At 41.6% G+C, this 22,178-nt stretch overlaps 1 protein-coding gene and 1 pseudogene across 1 annotated transcript in view; one reads left to right on the top strand and one right to left on the bottom strand.

Moving 5' to 3' along the window:
• Window positions 1–4,523: 4,523 nt before the first annotated feature.
• The window catches only part of LOC129545709 (cytochrome P450 3A24-like), a 57,097-nt gene continuing 39,442 nt past the window's right edge, over window positions 4,524–22,178 (bottom strand). The window contains exons 8-13 of the mRNA XM_055410234.2: window positions 21,868–21,995; window positions 20,707–20,773; window positions 14,943–15,103; window positions 11,019–11,245; window positions 8,500–8,662; window positions 4,524–4,765 (exon numbers count right to left, since the gene is read on the bottom strand). Of these exons, the coding sequence (XP_055266209.2) occupies window positions 4,670–4,765; window positions 8,500–8,662; window positions 11,019–11,245; window positions 14,943–15,103; window positions 20,707–20,773; window positions 21,868–21,995 (842 nt within the window). The 3' untranslated portion in view covers window positions 4,524–4,669. The remainder of the gene's footprint in view (window positions 4,766–8,499; window positions 8,663–11,018; window positions 11,246–14,942; window positions 15,104–20,706; window positions 20,774–21,867; window positions 21,996–22,178) is intronic.
• On the top strand, window positions 5,033–5,846 carry LOC129549353 (ubiquitin-conjugating enzyme E2 N pseudogene; annotated as a pseudogene).

Below are 22,178 nucleotides of genomic sequence, written 5' to 3'. Positions count from 1 at the left end.
CTGTCTTACTTTGTATAAAAACCCTGGCCCTTTTCAATAAAGTCGCTGATTTGCCTCACGAGCATTCAGTCCTCTCGACCCCATTCTTTACTCCTTAATTCTTTTCTCAGGCTTCTACGTCATTGTGGTCCGGACCTGTTCTCTTTGCCGGCTGGCACCGGCAATCATCTACCTATATCTGTCATCTGTCTATCCATACCACCCATCTATCTGTAGTGAATCATCCAACTAACCAGCTATCATCTGTCTACAAAGAAAAGCAAGGATGTTCACTGATACATGCAGCTCCAGTCTCTGACTCCACTGGGTTTCTTCTGGTTTCCCCTTTCCTGGCCCAGCGACTCCCTTCTCTAATGGGAGAAACCTGTCTTCCGTTGTCCGTTGCTGCTGTTCAGTAGCTCAGTTGTGTCTGACTCTTTGTGACCACATGGATTGCAGCATACTAGATTTTCGTGTCCTTTACGATCTTTAGGAGCTTGGTCAAACTCATGTCCATTGAGTTGGTGATACCATCCAACCGTCTCATCTTCTGTCATCCTCTTCTCCTCCTGCCTTCAATCTTTCCCAGCATCAGGTCTTTTCCAGTGAATGGGCTCTTGGCATCAGGTGGCCAAAGTATTGGAGCTTCAGCTTCAGCATCAGTCCTTCCACTAAATATTCAGGGTTGATTTCCTTTAGGATGGACTTGTTTGACCTTCTTGCTGTGCAAGGGACTCTCAAGAGTCTTCTCTGGCACCACAGTGCAAAGCCATCAATTCTTTGGCACTCAGCCTTTTTTATTCTCCAGCTTTCACATCCATACATGACTACTGGGAAAACCATAGCTTTGACTAGATGGACCTTTGTTGGCAAAGCAGTGCCTCTGCTTTTTAAAACATTGTCTAGGTTTGTTGTAGCTTTTCTTCCAAGGAGAAAACGTCTTTTAATTTCACGGCTGCAGCCACCATGTGCAGTGATTCTGGAACCAAAGAAAATAAAGTCTCTCACTATTTCCATTGTTTCCCTATCTATTTACCATGAAGTGATGGGACAGATGCCATGATCTTGGCTTTTTGAATGTTGGGTTTTAAGCCAGCTTTTTAACTCTCCTCTTTCACCTTCATCAAGAGCCTCTTTAGTTCCTCTTCGCTTTCTGCCATAATGGTGGTGTCATTTGCACATCTGAGGTTATTGATATTTCTCCCCACAATCTTGATTTCAGCTTGTGTTTCTTCCAGCCTGGCATTGCATATGATGTAGTCTGCATATAAGTTCAATAAGCAGGATGACAGTATACAGCCCTGACATACTCCTTTCCCAATTTGAACCAGCCTGTTGTTCCATGTATGGTTCTAACTGTTGCTTCTTGACCTGCATACATATTTATCAGGGAGCAGGTAAGGTGGTCTGGTATTCCCATCTCTTGAAGAATTTTCCACAGTTCCTTATGATCTACACAGTCAAAGGCATTAGTGTAGTCAATGAAGATGAGGTAGATGTTTTTCTGGGATTCTCAAGCTTTTTCTGTGATCCAGTGGATGTTGGCAATTTGATCTCTGCTTCCTTCGCCTTTTCTAAATCCAGCTTGTGTATCTGGAAGTTCTCAGTTCACATACTGTTGAAGCCTAGCTTGAAGAATTTTGAACATTATTTTGCTAGTGTGTGAAATGAGTGCAATTGTGTGGTAGTTTGAACATTCTTTGGCATTGCCCTTCTTTGGGATTGGAATGAAACTGACTTTTTCCAGTCTTGTGGCCACTGCTGAGTTTTCCAAATTTGCTGGCATATTGAGTGCAGCACTTTCACAGCATCATCTTTTAGGATTTGAAATAACTCAGCTGGAAATCCACCACCTCCACTAGCTTTATTTGTAGTGATGTTTCCTAAGGCCCACTTGTGACTTCACACTCCAGGATGTCTGGCTTAGGTGATTGATCAAACCATTGTGCTTATCTGGGTCATGAAGATCTTTTTCATATAGTTCTTCTGTGTATTCTTGCCACCTCTTCTTAATATCTTCTGTTTCTGTTAGGTCCATACCATTCCTGTCCTTCATTTTGCCTATGTTTGCATGAAATGTTCCCTTGGTATCCCTAATTTTCTTGAAGAGACCTCTCGTCTTTACCATTCTATTCCCCCCCCCCCACCCATTTCCTTGAATTGTTCACTTAAAAAGCATTTCTTGTCTCTCCTTGCTACTCTCTGGAAATCTGCATTCAGATGGGTATCGGGTATATCTTTTTTTTTCTCCTTTGCCTTTTGCTTCTTTCTTTTTCCAGCTATTTGTAAAGCCTCCTCAGACAACCATTTTGCCTTTGCATTTCTTTTTCTTGGGGATGGTTTTGATCACTGCCTCCTGTACAAAGTTACAAACCTTGGTCCATAGTTCTTCAGGCACTCTATCAGATCTAATCCCTTGAATCTACTTGTCACTTCCATTGTATAATCAAAAGGGATTTGATTTAGGTCATACCTGAATGGTCTAGTGGTTTTCCCTACCTTCTTCAATTTAAGTCTGAATTTGTCAATAAGGAGTTCACGATCTGAGCCACAATCAGCTTCCAGTATTGTTTTTGCTGACTGTATAGAGCTTCTCCATCTTTGGCTACAAAGAATATAGTCAATCTGATTTCAATATTGACCATCTGGTGATGTCCATGTGTAGAGTCATCTCTTGTATTGTCAGAAGAGGGTGTTTGCTATGACCAGTGGGTTCTCTTGGTAACACTTTGTTAAACTTTGTCCTGCTTCATTTCGTACTCCAAGGCCAAACTTACCTGTTACTCCAGATATCTCCTGACCTTCTAATTTTGCATTCCAGTCCCCTATGATGAAAAGGACTGGTGTTTTGGAGTTAGTTCTAGAAGGTCTTATAGGTCTTCATAGAAACATTCAACGTCAGATTCTTTGGCATTAGTGGTTGGGTCAGAGACTTGGATTACTGTGATACTGAATGGTTTGCCTTGGAAATGAACCAAAATCATTCCACTATTTTTGAGATTTTATCAAAGTACTACATTTTGGACTCTTCTGTTGACTATGAGGGCTATTCCATTTCCTCTAAGGGATTCTTGCCCACAGTAGTAGATACAATGGTCATCTGAATTAAATTTGCCCATTCCTGTCCATTTTAGTTCACTGATTCCTAAAATGTAGATGTTCACTCTTGCCATCTCCTGTTTGACCACTTTCAATTCACCTTGATTCATGGATCTAACATTCCAGGTTCCTATGCAATATTGCTCTTTACAGCATCGGGCTTGACTTCCACCACCAAACACATACACAACTGGGTGTTATTTCTGCTTTGGCTCAGCCTCTTCATTCCTTCTGGAGCTATTTCTCTGCTCTTCTACAGCAGCATTATCCATAATATATTTATTTACTTGATCAATCCCCCTTTATGTAGTTATTACCACTCAAACCCCTTCTACTCATGGTGCCCTCCTCATCCTCCTCGGACCTCCACACCCTATTTAGGCTCTGGCTGCCCTGGCTAGGCCACTCTTCAGGGTGGACACTCCTTTCTCCTAACCTATGTTCCCACACCCAGGCCAGGCTGCTGTTTCTGTGGATACTTTCCCCTCTACGCAGTCTCCAACTCAGAACCACTAAGTCCCTCTTCTCTGCCCACACCCTGAATGTAAGGCTGCCCATTTTCTGTGCTCCCCCAGTGGCTTTAGAACTGGACTATCTAGGAAAACACTAGCAAGGAAGGGGTTGTGGATGGGAGGGGCAGAAAAGGGAAAGGAAAGGCTGTGTGCAGCTTCTGATACCAACTGAAACTGAACAGTGGTTGTAGCCTCTCTCCCCAGTCAACTGACCAATCAAGAATCTTTAATTCCATGTTCGTTGTGTTAAGACAGCTGGGAGTTGAGGGTGGAATACAAAGATGCTTCAAGAAAATCTGTTTCCTGCCTTCCAGAAATATCAGGGGAATGGGATGAAAAATTTTAATCAAAGCTAATAGTATATGTGTGTCTGTTGTTATATAAAATATATGCTCAAAAAACATAGATTTAAGTGATGAACATACTCTCTAAGAAATGGGCAAAATCACTGTGGATTAATTCTTACCTATGTAATATATCAAACAACAGTTTTGAAAATGGTCCCACCACCAGGGGTTGTGATGGTCAAAAGTGTTTAGTCGCTGGCTCTCCCTGACTCAGTTGTACACATTCCGCCTAAAGTTCAGGACATATTAAAAGTATCAAATAATACTTCTGTAAAGAGTTGTTTATAGAGCTGCTCAATAGAATATTTGATTTGGAATATATAAAATAAAACCTGTGATATATAAATAAATGTCAGAACTTCAGTCACCACAATAATTCCTGTTTTCATTAATTTGTTGATAATACTGTTGAGACATTTTCTTTCTTGATCAGTGCCCTGGTGGCTCTCAAGTAGATGTTACTAACTGCAGGTGGGTGGAGACGGTCCTTTGAGAATCAGATAAGCTGAGTGTACGTACCCAGCCCTCATTAGTCACCTCTTTCATGTTACACAATATATAAAAACACAGACACTGAGAAAGCTAAACAAACGTGCAGATACTCTCGTCACCTAGCAAGTACAACAGATGAAGCCCATCTTTATTTCTGAGTTTTACCACAAAGTAAATCAAGTCCCCTGAAATTCTGGGACACAGCTCCTTGAAGAACAAAGCCCAGGTCTTTAGGGAAAGTCAGGCTCCACTTATGGTTCCATCTCTGGGCACAACCTTTAGAACAACAGGTTTTTCCGGTCTTAAAAGTCCTTGGCTGCTTATTTTCAAGGGGATCTGCAATAAACAGTAAAGCAAGCGTAAGAGGACCAATGAAGGGAGGACCGCCAACAAGAGAAACCAAGTAGACAAGATACAGACAATAACTCTTCACAATATACAAGCTACGTTTAGCATCGTGTACTTTTGATTTTCTTTTTTAAAACTACCAATTCAGTGTGTTCAATAGCTATAGGGAGGGGTAGGCTGCCAATATTTCCTTGATCCAATTTTAATAGGTTTTGACTTTCAGAAAATTGGTCTGTTTAACGTGTCATAAAATATATGGGCACAAAGTCATTTCTAGTACTCCTTTATTAGTCACTTAAAATTTTTTTAAATTCCAATTTATTGAGATATAAATGATTTATGGTATAAATATTTGACTTACATATATCATGAAATCATAGTCACAATAAGTTTAGTTAACATCCATCAACTCATAGAGACAGAAAAATAAAAGATACTGTTTTCCTCTCATAAGCACTTTTGGGATCTAGTCTCTTCTACTACATAAAAATGTCTATAATTTTATGTTAAAATTTATGCCTAAAATTTTATAATTTTACTTTAATTATATTAAAAATGTCTAGGAGCGGAGCCGGAGACGAGACCAGAGGCCGAACTCGGGATCTGACAACACGGCCTGGCTGCCCCGCAGGATTATCAAGGAAACCCAGCGTTTGCTGGCAGAACCAGTTCCTGGCATTAAAGCAGAACCAGATGAGAGCAATGCCCATTATTTTCATACGGTCATGGCCGGCCCTCAGGATTCCCGCTTTGAGGGGGGACTTTTATACTTGAACTATTCCTTCCAGAAGAATACCCAATGGCAGCCCCTAAAGTACGTTTCATGACCAAAAATTATCATCCTAATGTAGACAAGTTGTTAAGAATATGTTTAGATATTTTGAAAGATACGTGGTCCCCAGCACTGCAGATCCGCACAGTTCTGCTATTGATACAGGCTTTGTTAAGTGCTCCCAATCCAGATGATCCATTAGCAAATGATGTAGCGGAGCAATGGAAGACCAACGAAACCCAAGCCATAGAAACAGCTAGAGCATGGACTAGGCTATATGCCATGAATAATATTTAAATCGATTCGATCATCAAGTGTGCATCACTTCTCCTCTTCTGCCAAGACTTCTTCCTTTTTTGTTTGCATTTAATGGACACAGTCTTAGAAACATTACAGAATAAAAACCCAGACATCTTCAATCCTTTGGTGATTAAATACACATTAGCAAATCTATGTTTTGTCCTGATTCACTGTTGCAAAGCATGAGCAGAGGCTAGAAGTATCATCTGGATTGTTGCAAAACATTTAAAAGCAGTGGCCCTGCTCTGCTTTTATTCATTTGCCCCATCATGGTTTAAGTATTAAGCACTGTGAATGAAGGTAGTTGTCAGGGTTAGCTGCAGGGGCGTGGGTGTTATTTTTTATTTTATCATTATTATTATTTTTTTTGGTGGGGGGGAAGGTAGTTTTATTTTAATTTTATGGGCTCCTTTCCCGCTTTTTATGGTGATCTAATTGCATTGGTTAAAAGCAGCTAACCAGTTCTTTAGAATATGCTCTCTAGCCAAGTCTAACTTTATTTAGACGCTGTAGATGGACAAGCTTGATTGTTCGAACCAAAATGAGAACATTAAACAGACATCATAGCCCTCACTAATAACATTGTGACCTTGCTGTCAAGTGTAGAATCCTCCCTTCAAGAAAAAGCTTCTGACCATTTTGTATGGCTTGTCTGGAAACTTTGGTAAATCTTATGTTTTAGTAAAATATTTTTTGTTATTCTAAAAAATAAATAAAAATGTCTAAAAACTATAATCATCACATTTAATGTGATATTGTGATATCCCTGTACTTATTTATCTATAACCAGAAGTTTGTACCTTTTGATCACTTGCATCCAGTTTCCCGTCTTTATCTTTGATTCTCTGTACTTTGTAAGTTCTGTCAAGACTGGATAGTGAAAGCATTCATCCATCATTCATTGCACAAAAATATTGACTGAGCACTATGCCTATGAAGCATTGTGCCTGTTTTTTTTAGAGATTCCTTGGTTCCCAAGTGCAGTGCAAATGGTGAACTTCTGATGATCTACAGTGTTTTGTGTGAGATTTTTAGCCCCGTTCTCATCCAGTCATTCCTTTTGTGTTGGGGGAACCAACAGAGTGACCTTCTAACCTCAGTTGACTGACGAACAAGGGAGAAGCTCCAGTCTGTGGGGGACTGGGTGGAGCTTGCAGGGGCATCTGCTCTTCCCAGGTGTTCCCAAGGCCCCCTTTCTCTCAGGGCTGAGTCCCCTGAATGCTTGCACTTACAGGACGCCCACACAGATGCCTGCAAGTAAAATGGAAACATCTCTGTCCTCCTCTTCCCAGAGAAAGCTACTCAAGGGGAGCCGCTGCTTATTAAGTGACTCAATGGCAACCCACTCCACTGTTCTTGCCTGGAGAATCCCAGGGACGGTGGAGTCTGGTGGGCTGCTGTCTATGGGGTCACACAGAATTGGATACGACTGAAGTGACTTAGCAGCAGCAGCAGAAATAAGACTCATTAAAGGGCCATGTTGACAAGAATCAATGGCAACTGTTCTGTGTGCTCCTCAGTGGAGAGATTTCAGGTCTTTCTACATCTGTAACAAATTGCTATTTTAAACTTTCGAAAGGTATGCATTTTCCCTACAGACAGACACACACAGAGACACATAAAACAAGCAAGTACATAAATGACATTTGTTAAATTTTTAAAGTTGAAATTGTTTCAAATTTGTGTCCAAGAGCTCTAATCAACTTCAAGTCACTCCTTAAACATTACCCTGATGACATCAAGGCACCACTGGGCGTTTATGGAAGGAATAAAATGAGGGGATAGAGTTAAAGACCGTTTTAGGTGCAAAGAGAACAAAGGAACCAAACTGGATGGTTCAATGATGCAGTATTAAGTGGGGTGGTAGGACCCATGACGCCAGCCTGCGGTACCTGTAAACACAGCAGAGGGGAGAGTGGGCTCTGGCCTGGATGGGGAGGCTGCATGGAGGGGCTCGGGACTGGACTGGAACTCGAAGGGGGAGAACGGACTGTAGGGTGGACAGGAAGGACACAGTCATTCTGAGAATGCAAAGGGAGCCCAGCTGGATGGCAGCAGGATCCCTGGCAGGTGAGGGGCTGTGGAAGCCCTTCCCATCCTGCAGAAATGCTTTCACTCAGGGATCACTGTGGCTGCACAGGAGGATCAGTGGGCGTGCTCTCAACACCACACTCTGGGGGAATTATTTTAGAGAGCCTGAGATGACCTCAGCATCGGGATATTGCTCCCCAGTAATTTCTTTATACAAATAGTGGCTGAGAGTCACTGTCAGGAGAGCTTCTGTAAGTTCCCATGGAGAAGGACATCACTGAAAAGTCATGACATGTCATCACTGCTCTCACGACTTTGTATGACATTTTCCTTCCTTCCAGTGGACATGAATGTAAATTTTTAAAGTTGCTCAAGTTCACTGACTTTGTATCGTCATGTCGTGCTAACTGCCTTGACTCTAGATGACCTTTACAGTTAGGTCTTTATGAAACCACAGACTTAGCCCTCCAGGGATGGTTGACAATTAAAGGTAAGAGATGGCTTCAAACAGATTCTCTGTCTAGTAAACTAAATTGCTTCTTGAATAGATCACAATCTTATAGACACAGAGAGATACAAAAAATTCTCAGTAAAACACTATGCAGAGTGAAATGCTGACCTGTGTTTCTTTACAGGGTTTGAAGGAGAAGCTCTGCAGGACTCTGACGACAGCAAGTTTCATGTTCATGATGGCAAACCTCATGCCAATGCAATTTCGGGGTCCAGTTCCAAAAGGCAGGTAGACGTAAGGATTTATGCTGTCCTTGTTCTTCTTACTGAACCTGGATCCACAACAGTAGATGAAACAAGTGAAAAATCACAGGAGCTTCAGGTCTGAAGTTTTAACTTAAAGCCTCAACCAGTAGCATAAGGGAGACTCCTGCGGGTGAGTGACTGAATCCTGCTGTGGTGATTTTGCTGTGAGAAAGGCAAACCCCAGGGCCTTCCCATTCCCTGGATCCCACAGGAAATTTCAGTCCTGGTGAGCAGATGAGATGAAGGATGGTTAAAGAAAATGCATCTTTAAATATGAAATTTACATTCAGGGTGGTGAGATGCTCAGGCTCTGAAAGGCAGTTAGGAAATGAGCCTGATTGAAGGAAGAGTGGGTTCCTGCCTCCGTAAGCACTGACGTTGGTCATGTGCTCAGAGACGAAGGAAGTAGGAGAAGCGTCTCTGAATATTTTAATTGTTAGCTTTCAATTGTTTCCCCTTCCCCTCCTCTTGTGTATGTGTGTCTCTTCCTCCCACACACGGAGGATGCTGAGGTCAGTAGATTTATGTGGACTCTATTCTATTCTGGTTCAATCACTGATTTCTGTGTCTATCATTTCCACAAACCTGTAAAGTCCTTGATGGTTAGACCTCTGCTCAATTCAAATTTGACTCCTCAATATTTGAATATATTAAGAAAATATGTGGATTTGGGGTAAGTAACAATGGCATTGTGGTTCTGTGTATTTTAAAAAGTCCCTATTTTGGAGACTATTCTGGAATATTTACAGACAATGTGATTTCAGATGCACGGAGAATTAGTCGAAGGGCATCATGTGAGTGGTGCAGACCTGGTTGATGGCTGTTGATCAGGGAATGGGCACAAACAGATACATTAAACATGATTCATAGACATTTGCCTATAGAATACACAGTGTTTATGTCCAAAACTCTTAATAATGAGCTTTAACATTTGGATTTCTCACTCCCTGGTCCAGTCCCTGCCACCCACAGGTGAGCACTACCTCTCTGCTTGACGGCTGAGTGAATCAAAGGGAAGTACAGTGAGTGGTCTCGGGTTTCAGGTTCCTGAGGTTGCAGGAAGGGGAGCTGATGAATTTGAGAGAGACACTGAGGTTTGCTGGTCCAGGACGGAGGACTTGGTGGACTCTGACTCTTCTTTCAACAATGTTACATGTACAGGTCATGCTAGGGCTAGGGACACCAGGGTGAACAAGACACAGTCCCTGCTGTCAGGGAGCTTATAGTCAGGGGCTCATAAAGGTCTAGATCCCAGTTAGTGCACTAAAATGTTCAACCCAAATTTTGCTCACCATAAAATAAATGGGAGAGCATCGGCTCTTTCCAGAGTCCAGTCTGTGCCCAAACCAGACCCTGACTCTGAATTCCCAGAAGACAATATTAACCCCTCCAAGGAGGAAGTCAAGACGTCTAGAGACGAGAGGACTTCTCTCCGGAAGGTCCCCAAACACTGAGGCAGAAGGGAGCTGACTCAGGTCTGTAGCCACAGACTGAATGAGGGCACCTGTGTCTCCACCCTCACTGAGGCTGCTGGGACCACCAGGAAGGAGACCCCTAGGTCCTCAGCCTGTAGTCCTCCAATAATAATAGAGAAAACAGCAGCCAATGTTTAAAGCAATGGAAATATGGGAATGTTAGTGATGAATTCAAAGAACTAAGCAGAATAGACAGAATTCAAGGAATAAAAACCAATACACCTAATATAGTTGTTAAGTAAATTATAGCAGATGCAAGATATAGAAATATATTTTAAAAATACAGAAGGTTGTTTATAGTTTACTGTTAAATAAAGTAAGCAATTAAAAATCAGACTATATATAATGCCATTCTAAGTTTTAACAATGGGTATATGCATAGAAAAATGTTCACAGGATTTACATCCCACTATTAATGAGGCGTATCTTAAGTTATTGGGCTTCCATGGTGGCTCAGTGATAAAAAATCCACTTGCCAATGCACAAGATATGGGTTCAATCCCTGGGTCAGGAATATTTCCTAGAGAAGGAAATGGCAACCCACTCCAGTATTCTTGCCCGGAAAATCCCACGGACAGAGGAGACTGGTGGGACACAGTCCATGAAGTTGCAAAGAGTCGGACACAACTTAGTGTCTAAACAACAGCAAAGCTTAAGGTATTGAGGATGTACAGAGCTAAATTTTTTTTTCTAGTTCACAGTTGGTAAAATTTTTAATTGTAATTATTATTTATTTTGATCTTAATTATTATTTAATCAAATAATATTCTTGGAATAAGAAATAGCAATAAAAAGGTGTAAAATAAAGTGATTATATAGTCACACATTTGTTACCCATAATGAGAGTCATCAGAATACACTCTGAGCAACTGAATCAGAGAGGGCTCCCTTCCCTGGGGTCTTGTACCTTTCAGGACGGAACTCCTCAGGCTCTGGCCAGAGCTGTGGGTCTCTGTGAAGCACGGAGATTGGCACGGTCACCGTTGTCCCTTTGGGAATGGACACCCCATGGATTTCCACATCCTTCTTACAGACCCTCTCCAGTCTAACAGCAATTGGAAACATTCTGAGAGTCTCATTCACCACCATGTCAAGATACTCCATCTGTGCCAGGACATCGTAGGTTGGAGGTGCCTGGGAAGAAAGAAATAGATTTTGATAAATTAGGATATCAGATTAACCCTCATCTCCATCTATATAGGCCTATTGAAATGTTAGGACCTCCAGGGAATAATTTAAATTGGTAAAGAACGTTAGCATTTATAGACATTTTACATGTCAATTGCCCTCTCAATGCCCATTGAGATGGGCAGTCGTCATGACAATGGAAGAACATTGGAACAATTCTCTAAACAGTTTGTGAAACACCACGGGTTATCAGGGAGTGTATCTTCTCTCTCATGAGAACAAACATGACCAAGATTAGGACCCTTACTCTTAAGTGAAATAGGCCACAGTCACTGTTTCTTTCTGAAAGTGAGGCCACACATCTGTACCAAGGAAAGAATGTGCAAAAGAGCAAATCCCCTATTCAACATGAAGCTTCTTAGTTGAAGACTCCTGCTTGCTCATTCTCTTCATTATACACATACAATCTGAAAACAATATATGAAAACTCTATAAATAATTGGGGAGAAACGAGTTCCTTTCTAAACCAAATCCACAAATGAAGAGCATGAATGAGAACACAATTTCAGATGCAGGGAGGTTACAAGAGGATCAGAACCCCACCGTCTGCTGCTAGAAGGGTCTCTTATTATCCCTACAGGTGTGACCCTAAGGTCTGAAGGTCTAAACAAGCCACTGCAACTCCAGGGTCCAGCTGTCCGCACACCACAAAGAACTCCAGTTTTGGCTGAGATCTGAGACCACTGTGGGTGACACATGGCTGTCACATGGGGTTATAGTTAAGGAGCAACATTGTAGAGGGTAAGAGTGGCTCGGGATCCAACACCCTGGATCACAGCTTGACTTGATCACCACCAGGTACACGACTAGTGGCTGGAAGTATTTCATCTCCCTGTAGCTCACGTATCTCATATGTTACATGGAGACAGGTGGAGCTGACCCTCCAGAGGGTTATGTGGCAGACACTCACTGCTTACCCAGCATCCATGTAGTCCACATATTTCTCAGCCCACTTATGGGAAGCCAGCTTTGCCAACAGGCTGTGACTGAGGCAATTATGTCAATTTAGAGACAAATCAGTTAAAAACCCAGTAAGCAGCACTTGAGTTCTTATTCCACAGATGACAAGAAGGCCTCATGTTCCAGATAAGGCAATTATAAGATGGTGAAGGATCTGAGTCGGTTTTCCTGAGTGACTCTGTGAAGTAGAGTTGTCCACTCCATCCTCCACTAACAATCCATGTTCAGCGTGTACATGGGGGTGATGGAAAACTTTGCTATGAAAGCCCCTGAGATCCCAGGGCTTGTCTGTTAATGAAGCATAAGCTAGCCTCTCCTGACTAATAAAGAATTTCTTCAAAATTAAACACATTTATAAATAGAAAGTATTTAGAACAGACATATAAAGTAAGAAACACATATCAGCCAATACTAGTCCTAGTCCTAGTACTAGTATTATTGCTGCTGCTAAGTCACTTCAGTCGTGTCCGACTCTGTGTGACCCCATAGACGGAAGCCCACCAGGCTCCCCGGTCCCTGGGATTCTCCAGGCAAGAACACTGGAGTGGGTTGCCATTTCCTTCTCCAATGTGTGAAAGTGAAAAGTGAAAGTGAAGTCGCTCAGTCATGTCTGACTTGTAGTGACCCCATGGACTGAAGCCTACCAGGCTCCTCCGTCCATGGGATTTTCTAGGCAAGAGTACTGGAGTGGCCTGCCATTGCCTTCTTATAAATAGGAGAGAATGCAATGCCTTAGTTAGCCTTGGTCTGTTAGCAGCCTTTCAATCTTCTTGTAATCAAAAGAATCCCAATATGGGGTTTACCAGAGAGGAAATGCCATCTCTAATTTATGCAGGCCCTCCAAAGTATTTAAAGGACCTAGGATTCTGAAAGGTCATAAGACTTGTCCAAAACAGCAATATAAGTACTTTGAAAAAAGTGCTGGTCCTGCGGTATCAGTTGTCAGAATAATGCCAAGTAAAATTCACTGAACTTCAGTGGCATCTAGCAGTAACCATTTATTTTTCTGGTGTCTGCATTTGTTGTTCAGACACTATATTGTGTCGGATTCTTTGTGACCCCATGGACTGCAGCACACCAGGCTTCCCTGTTCCTCACTATCTCCCAGAGTTTGCCCAAGTTCATGCTTGTCAGGTCTCATACTCATGTCCTCTGTTTCCTAACATAAACCCTTTCTTGCACACCAGGCTTCACCTAGTCTAAAGTTTACACCAGGGAGTAGACTGAATTAATGGTCCCAATTCTCCACCGTTTCTTCTGTCCATTCCCTTTGCCATTAACTCTGCGATGCCCTCCCATTCTGACTCAGGTGGGTCAGGTGGCTCACTTTGAACCAGTGGAATATTGGCTATGTGTGATGTTAGCAGAGTTTTGAAAGTTGAAGGGATTAGGCCTCTTGCTCATGACATCTATTGCTGCCCTGAGAAGCAACCACGTAGAGATTGAGATACGTGAGGAGCAGGTGTGGAGCTGAGTCAGTCCAACTGTTAGGGAAAGCACACTGACTGAAACTGCACACCCTGGCCAGGTGCCATAGTAACCATTTGCATGAGCTGTTTTACAACAGAAGGTCCTGGTAAGGACCATGGAACTCATAAGCCACCACCAACCGGAAGAGTTCAGGAAAGGTCAAAAGGAGACACCACGTGTCCAATCACCTCCCAGAATCCTTCTCTCTGGGATCCATCTTGGCCGAATAAGGCATGTACCACCAGGAAGGACTCTGAGTCAGAATGACTGGCTAATGACAACCTAGGAACTAATCCCATCACCATAAAACCCGAGACTGGGAGACTGGCAGAGCTGTTCTCCTGGGTTCCCTTACCCTACTGCTCTCCACCTGGGTGCCCTTTCCCAACAAAATCTCTTGCTTTGTTAGCACATGTGTCTCCTCAGACAATTCATTTCTGAGTGTCAGACAAGAGCCCAGTTTCAGGCCCTGGAAGGGGTCCCTCTTCCTGCAACAAAACCACTTAGCCAAGGCCAGCCTAGATCGGCCACAGACCACAGTCCAGACCACAGCAAGTCCAGCCAATATCAACAGATAACTATGCAGACACCATGAACTTGGGCAAACTCTGGGAGATAGTGAGGAACAGGGAAGCCTGGTGTGCTGCAGTCCATGGGGTCACAAAGAATCCGACACAATATAGTGTCTGAACAACAAATGCAGACACCAGAAAAATAAATGGTTACTGCTAGATGCCACTGAAGTTCAGTGAATTTTACTTGGCATTATTCTGACAACTGATACCGCAGGACCAGCACTTTTTTCAAAGTACTTATATTGCTGTGAGTAGCACAAAGTATTTATGTTTTCTCTGTTTGCTTTGTATCCTTTAGATCCTTCCTAAATGTACTGTGCTCAATAACTTAGTCTCCTCTGACTCTTTGCAATCCCATGTACTGTAGCCTACTAGGGTCCTCTGTCCATGGGATTTCCAAGGCAAGAATACTGGAGCGGGTTGCCATTTCCAACTCCAGGGGATCTTCTCAACCCAGGTATCAAACCCACAACTCCTGCATTGGAAGAAGGATTGGATTTTTTCCCACTGCACCACCTGGGAAAGGAGGTAAATGATTTGATGCTTATGCTTTTGGCAGAAATCTCCTAAGAAGTAGAGAGTAGACAATCATGCTAACGCTTCACCTTCCCTCTCTTTCTCTGGGAATCATCACTCACCTTATTGGGGAAAGTCACATCAATCTCCTCCTGCAGCTTCTGCTGGACATCAGGGTGAGTGGCCAAAATATACAGAAGGAAGGAAAGAGTACTGCTAGTGGTCTCATAGCCAGCAAAAATAAAGATAATACTTTGGGCCATGAGTTCTTGGTCAGAGAGAGCTAAAAAAAATGTAAAGATGTTTTAGGTAAAGCACGGCATTGTAAAAACCATAGGTTAAGTGATGAGACATTTCAGTGAAACTCCCAAACCCCTAGGGGAAATCATGTAAAAGTAATTCAGAATCAAACTGAGAGTGATTTCCTGTGTCTGCCTCTCAGAGCCAAGAAAAAGCCAAGAACTGCCTTGATCCAGTTTTTCCCAAGTCTCTACTATTCTTGGCCCTCTGTTCCTGGCAATGCCATCCCCCACCAACAACGCTGGGTAATTTCAAGGGACAGTATTTCTGTCTAACATCTACAGTGTTATCATTGTGTCTTTCAGTTCAGTTCAGTTCAGTTCAGTTGCTCAGTCGTGTCCGACTCTCCACGACCCCATGAATCACAGCACGCCAGGCCTCCCTGTCCATCACCAACTCCCAGAGTTCACGCAAACTCATAGAGAACTGTAAAAGAACTTTCAGTTCAGTTCAGTTCAGTCGCTCAGTCGTGTCCAACTCTTTGCGACCCCATGAATCACAGCACGCCAGGCCTCCCTGTCCATCACCAAATCCCGGAGTTCACTCAAACTCATGTCCATCAAGTCGGTGATGCCATCAGCCATCTCATTCTCTGTCGTCCCCTTCTCCTCCTGCCCCCAATCCTTCCCAGCATCAGACTCTTTTCCAGTGAGTCAGCTCGTCGCATGAGGTGGCCAAAGTATTGGGGTTTCAGCTTTAGCATCAGTCCTTCCAATGAACACCCAGGATTGATCTCCTTTAGAATGGACTGGTTGGATCTCCTTGCAGTCCAAGGGACTCTCAAGAGTCTTCTCCAGCACCACAGTTCAAAAGCATCAATTCTTCGGCGATCAGCTTTCTTCACAGTCCAACTCTCACATCCATACATGACCACTGGAAAAACCATAGCCTTGACTAGACAGACATTTGTTGGCAAAGTAATGTCTCTGCTTTTTAATATACTAGCTCCAAGTAAAATGGAGTAACATTTGCTTCTAGAATATTTTAAATTATTTTAGTTAAGGCACAGCTTGATTTTTTTTAAAAAAGGATACAATAATAAAGCTACATGGTCAGTTTAATTCAATCACTCAATCATGTCCGACTCTTTGCAACCCATGGACTGCAGCACGCAGCCCTCCCTGTCCATCACCAACTCCAGGAGCTTGCTCAAACTCATGTCCATCGAGTTGGTGATCCGTCCAACCACTCATCCTCTGTCGTACCCTTCTCCTCCTGCCTTCAATCTTTTCCAGCATCAGGGTCTTTTCTAAAGAGTCAGTTCTTTGCATCAGGTGGCCAATGTATTGGAGCTTCAGCTTCAGCATCAGTCCTTCAAATGAATATTCAGGACTGATTCCCTTTAGGATGGACTGGTTTGATCTCACTGCAGTCCAAGGGTCTCTCAGGAGTCTTCTCCAACACCACAGTTCAAAAGCATCAGTTCTTTGGTGCTCAGATTTCTTTATGGTCCAACTCTCACACCCATACATGACTACTGGAAAAACCATAGCTTTGACTAGATGGACCTTTGTTGGGAAAGTCATGTCTCTGCTTTTTAATATGCTGTCTAGGTTGGTCATAGCTTTTCTTCCAAGGTGCAAGCGTCTTTTAATTTCATGGCTGCAGCCACCATCTGCACTAATTCTGGAGCCAAAGAAAATAAAGTCTCTCACTGTTTCCATTGTTTCCCCATCTATTTGCCATGAAGTGATGGGACTGAATGCCATGATCTTCATTTTTTGAATGTTGAGTTTTAAGCCAGATTTTTCACTCTCCTCTTTCACTTTTTTCAGGTTCTTTAGTTCCGCTTCACTTTCCGCCATAAGGGTAGTGTCATCTGCATATCCGAGGTTACTGAGATTCCTCTCAGCAATCCTGATTTCAGCTTATGCTTCATCCAGCCCAGCATTTTGCATGATGTACTCTGCATAAAAGTTAAATAAGTAGAGTGACAAAATACAGCCGTGACATATTCCTTTCCCAATTTGGAACCAGTCCATTTTTCCATGTCCAGTTCTAACTGTTGCTTCTTGACCTGCATAGAAATTTCTCAGGAGACTGGTCAGGTGATCTGGTATTCCCATCTCTTTAAGAATTTCCCACACTTTGTTGTGATCCACACCGTCAAAGGCTTTGGTATAGTCAATAAAGCAGAAGTAGATTTTTTTTTAACTCTCTAGCTTTTTCTATGATCCAACAGATGATGGCAATTTGATTTCTGGTTCCTCTGCCTTTTCTAAATCCAGCTTGAACATCTGGAAGTTCATGGTTCACGTACTGTTGAAGCCTCACTTGGAGAATTTTGAGCATTACTTTGCTAGCATGTGAGATGAGTGCAATTGTGGAGTAGTTTGAGCACTCTTTGGCATTGCCTTTCTTTGGGATTGGAATTAATACTGACCTTTTCCAGTCCTGTGGCCACTGCTGAGTTTTCCAAATTTGCTGGCATATTGAGTGCAGCACTTTAACAGCATCATCTTTCAGGATTTGAAACAGCTCAACTGGAATTCTGTCAGTTCCACCAGCTTTGTTCATAGTGATGCTTCCTAAGGCCCACTTGACATCACACTCCAGGATGTCTGGTTCTAGGTGAGTGATCTCACCATCGTAGTTATCTGGGTCTAGAAAATCTTTTTTTGTACAGTTCTTTTGTGTATTCTTGCCACCTCTTCTTAATATCTTCTTTTTCTTCTATTAGGTCCATACCATTTCTGCTCTTTATTGTGCCCATCTTTGCATGAAATAGTCCCTGGTATCCCTAATTTTCTTGAAGAGAATCTAGCCTTTCCCATTCTATTGTTTTCCTCTATTTCAGTGCCATATCTTTTTGCTTTTTCATACTGTTCATGGAGTTCTCAAGGCAAGAATACTGAAGTGGTTTGCCATTCCCTTTCCCAGTCAGATCATATGGTAGGTGAAATTAAATTATATTTTATCAAAACTTCTTTACAGGAATATAAGAGTACAATGTGGGCTACAGAGAAACTCTTGCTACTCAAAGAGTGGTCCGTGGACCAGCAGCACGAGCAGTATCTGGAAGCCTAATACAAATTCAGTCTCACATCCCATCCTAGAGCTATGGAAACAACATCTGAACTTTCGTGAGATGTGGAGATGTATGTGCACAGTGTAGCCTGAGAAGCATGGATTACGCGCTTGAGAGGCATCAGGTCATATAAGACCTGGGGCATATGTCTTCAAAGGGATGTTCAAGATACGTATAGAAGCTACAGAAATCAACAAAAAACTTGAAGAGGTGTGATGATCCTAGTCTAATCATTGGCATTAAAATAGCAGAAGAAAGAATGCATCCATGGAAGGATATAGCCCAATGTGAAAATTAGAAAAATAAGATCCAGAGAGTAGAATTAGCAATGTTGATTCATCCTAGCCTGAAGGTCATCCTCTAAGTACACATCCCCTCTCTCTGCTCATCCTTATGCTTACCAAATAGCCTGTGATTATACACTGGTCTCCAATTTTATTTTCTCTGAAGAGACCAAGTATGCTCAGGCTATTTGATGGGTGTAGTAGGACATTTGCTACTTAGAGCACTCAACTCTATGTGGTACCTGCTCCAACCAAGAAATTAATAATAAAAGTAATATAAAATGAGTGTAATCAAGGTCTACAAGGTTGTAATTCTCCAATGATGATATCTGTGATGCTACTGTGGATAAATTCAACCATCAAATTCTTTCCCCAGTTAAGATGAACCCCATAATACTCAAAGTCTAGAGCTGTGCTGTCCAATATGTGACTATTCAAATTTTAGTTGATTAAAATTAAATACAAATTAGCATTCAGGTTCCAGGGGCACTGGCCACGTCATGTCCTCAGTAGACACTTACGTCTAGTGATTACTATATTGAACCGAACAGATGCAGATTATTTCCTTCATCACAGAAAGTTGTATTGAATCATGTACTTAAAAAATGATAGATGATAATAGATAGATAGAATGATAGAAGTAGGTGTCCACACAGTTATAGATATATTTAGAGTGTGCTGAAGTAGCTGCTTTCAGGAACCAATTTTATAAAATGCCAGACTTTTGTGAGATGGTTATCAATCCATTGGTGGCTTCAAATTAACCATTTAGGAGTATTCATGTAATGGAATTAAAACACATCAGGGTCTTTTTGTGTGTGAGAGAGAGCTGGTTTGCATCAGCATTTTGGAATAGATACAGAAATCATTAAAAAATTTTTTTTCATATTCCTGTGTAAAAATAGTTGATGCTCTGAAAGTTGTCCACTGAGAGGATCTGGAAGCAAAAAAAAAGAAAAAGAAAACAAAAACAAAAAGAAAAAAATCCTGGTAGCAATAAGCATTCCTAGAACTCAGATTTTGGATTCTAAATACCATTTCTCACTAAATGGAACCTGAACTTCTTAGAGAAATGGCTTATTCCAGGGGAAATAGAAGAGAAAGCTGGAATGCCTTGCATTAGGAAGTGAGGAAGTTCTTGGAAAATGATAAATGAAAAGGACACAGGATACTCCGTATACCACAGTGGTGGACACACATCATTAAACACTGATCAAAAGCCGCAGAATGTATAATGCCAAGATTGAACTCAGGTGTGAACTACTGTCTTTGGGTGATAATAATATACCATTTTAGGTTCACTGATTATAATAAGTGTATCACTCCAGTATGGACTTCTGGTATTGAGGAAGGCTATATGCAGGTGGGGGCAGAATGTATATTGGGAAACTTTATTATTCATTCAATTTTGCATTTTAATTTCTATTTCTAAAAATAGCCTATTTAAAAAATTTTTCAGGAGATAAAAGTAATATATATATAGGAGTCTACTTTAAAGGGCTCCAGTTGGCAAACCTGAGAGAATTTGAAAATCAAAATGAAGAGTGATGTGAAATAGTAAGTTAGCTATACATGAGGTATACTGATATAAATAAATAAATGATTGGGGGAGAATGGAGAGCTCTCCCTATGAAAGAACATCAGCTCATAAACACAGAAGAATGATGAGTTTAGAAAGACATCACGTTGTAACCATCATAGTAACAATGGTTTCAGTCAAAAACCATCCATGAATGATAAAACCAGTGGGTGACAATTTGAAGAGGAACAGAATATTTAGTCTCAAAGGCTTCTTCCAGAAGTTACATGTTAATAACAAAGGGAAAAAATTATACTTTACAGTAGAATAAGCTGGTGAACACAAGTTTAAAAGTGTTCCAAGTTAAGGTCACCAACACCGGGGCAATGTGTCCCCTGATGAATGAAGGGATGAAGCCTTGATGCAAATATTCAGAGGTTCTGACTTGGTGGGTCTGGAGGAGCCTGAGAACTGATATTGGAACAAAGCTCCCCAGAGGTTCAGCTGTAGTGATCCATTTCATAACTGACTTCTGGGCACGACATCCTTGTTATACTTGCCCTTCAAGCTCTGAACAAAGTTGTGCCTGCAAACTTCTAGGAAGTACCACAGTATACTCTTTCTTTCTGCACAAGTGTCTTTCTTCAATTTGGCAGAAATTCCCAACTACCTGGAAAACTTCCTGCACATTTTCAGAACTGCCCCTGACCTCTGTTTCTCCCCACTGTGTCCCCTCTGAAGCTCTCCTTGGTTACCTTTATGATTGTCTGTTTCTTTGAAATTCTGGGAGTTAATCATCAGCTGAAGAAAGTCCACACGCAGCTGTAAGCAGAAATAAATTTCTATGAAAGAAAGTTACTTGTGAAGTATAGACAAATCAGGAGTGCAGTATTTAACCTCTTTCCTGAGAATATGGCCCCTTAAAAATTAGAAGTCTGACTACTATTGCCTGAGATAGTGAACTAACATTCACCTACAGACCTTGGAGAGTGTGATATTTCCCAGAGAGAAACCCAGCCAGCCATCAATCCAACTGCTTTCTTGTCCTCATTCTCCCTGATCTTTGGTTTCTCTGGCTTTTGAAACAGCTTTTTTGCCTGAGAGTTGCCTCTGGTCTCTCCTGTCACACCTGTTTTCTCAGGAAAAGTCCATGATTTTTATCCTTTTTTTCCTTCCAATTTTAATTCTTTATGAATGATCACACAAATTAATCCCCTCAAATTTGCAAAGTTTATTGGCAGTGTTTTTGGAAGCATCTTCAAAGCCTTGACCCTCACAAAACTCTATATAGTCTTCAGTGACATCTTGGGTACAAAACCCTCATCCCCCTGACCTGAAGACAACCTTGTGTTGGCCTCCAGGCTTTGTGGAGGCAAACCTGGGTTAATGAGCTTGCAGCCTCATGGCCCAGAGAAGATGCTTGCCCACACCAGACTAGGAGAGGGCTCCAGTTTAACACAGAATTCACTCCACCAGCTGCCTGATGGGGCTTTCCATTCATTACACAATCTATAAAATAAGAGTTTTGGAATCAAAGTGATTCTTTACCAGTATAACATGTGGGAAAATTATAATATCAGTAAAATCATTGTTAAATAGTAATTCTTATCCTTTAACAGTTTACTGAATGGAAGTGGTAAAGCTTTTATCTCAACAACACGTATGCAATGATATACTAATATGCATTTCTACTATGAAATTTAAACATCACTCTCTGGCTCATTTTCTTATTTCTTCCCCCAACCTCCACCTTTCTCATCACTCCACAATGATATATTAATAACTCCCCAGTTCTAAAATCTATACTTCTCTACGTAACTTTTAAAAAAATGCAGAGAAGTACACAAATCATATGTGTACAGGTTAACAAATTTTCAAAACGTGAATGCCCCCATGTAACCACCACCAGATTTTACCTTTTGATTATCTTTGAGGCGACTTTCTTTTATCCTTTTTATGGATTTTGTAAAAAAATTCACAACACTTTTTGGAAATACGGTGATATTTAATTCTTCAAGGATTGGGATAAGGAATGGAAAGAGTACTATACAGGGAAGATAAAGGAAAAGCACAGTGAAAATTCAAAAATTACACAGCAAGTATAATTTGCTCTATCAATCCGGAAAGATATCAGGGTCAGATACCAGAATCACTCCCTCTGTGACCTTTGCTTAGCCTTCCAAGCCAATGACTGAGCAAGGCCAAGTCCACTTACAGGGGCCATCAC

The sequence above is a fragment of the Moschus berezovskii genome, chromosome 27 (assembly GCF_049115385.1).
Source record: "Moschus berezovskii isolate FMDL1 chromosome 27, NW_MosBer_1.0, whole genome shotgun sequence".
Taxonomy (NCBI): Eukaryota; Metazoa; Chordata; class Mammalia; order Artiodactyla; family Moschidae; genus Moschus; species Moschus berezovskii.
Note: the sequence above shows the minus strand (reverse complement) of the source record. Positions and strands in the feature narration are given on the sequence as shown.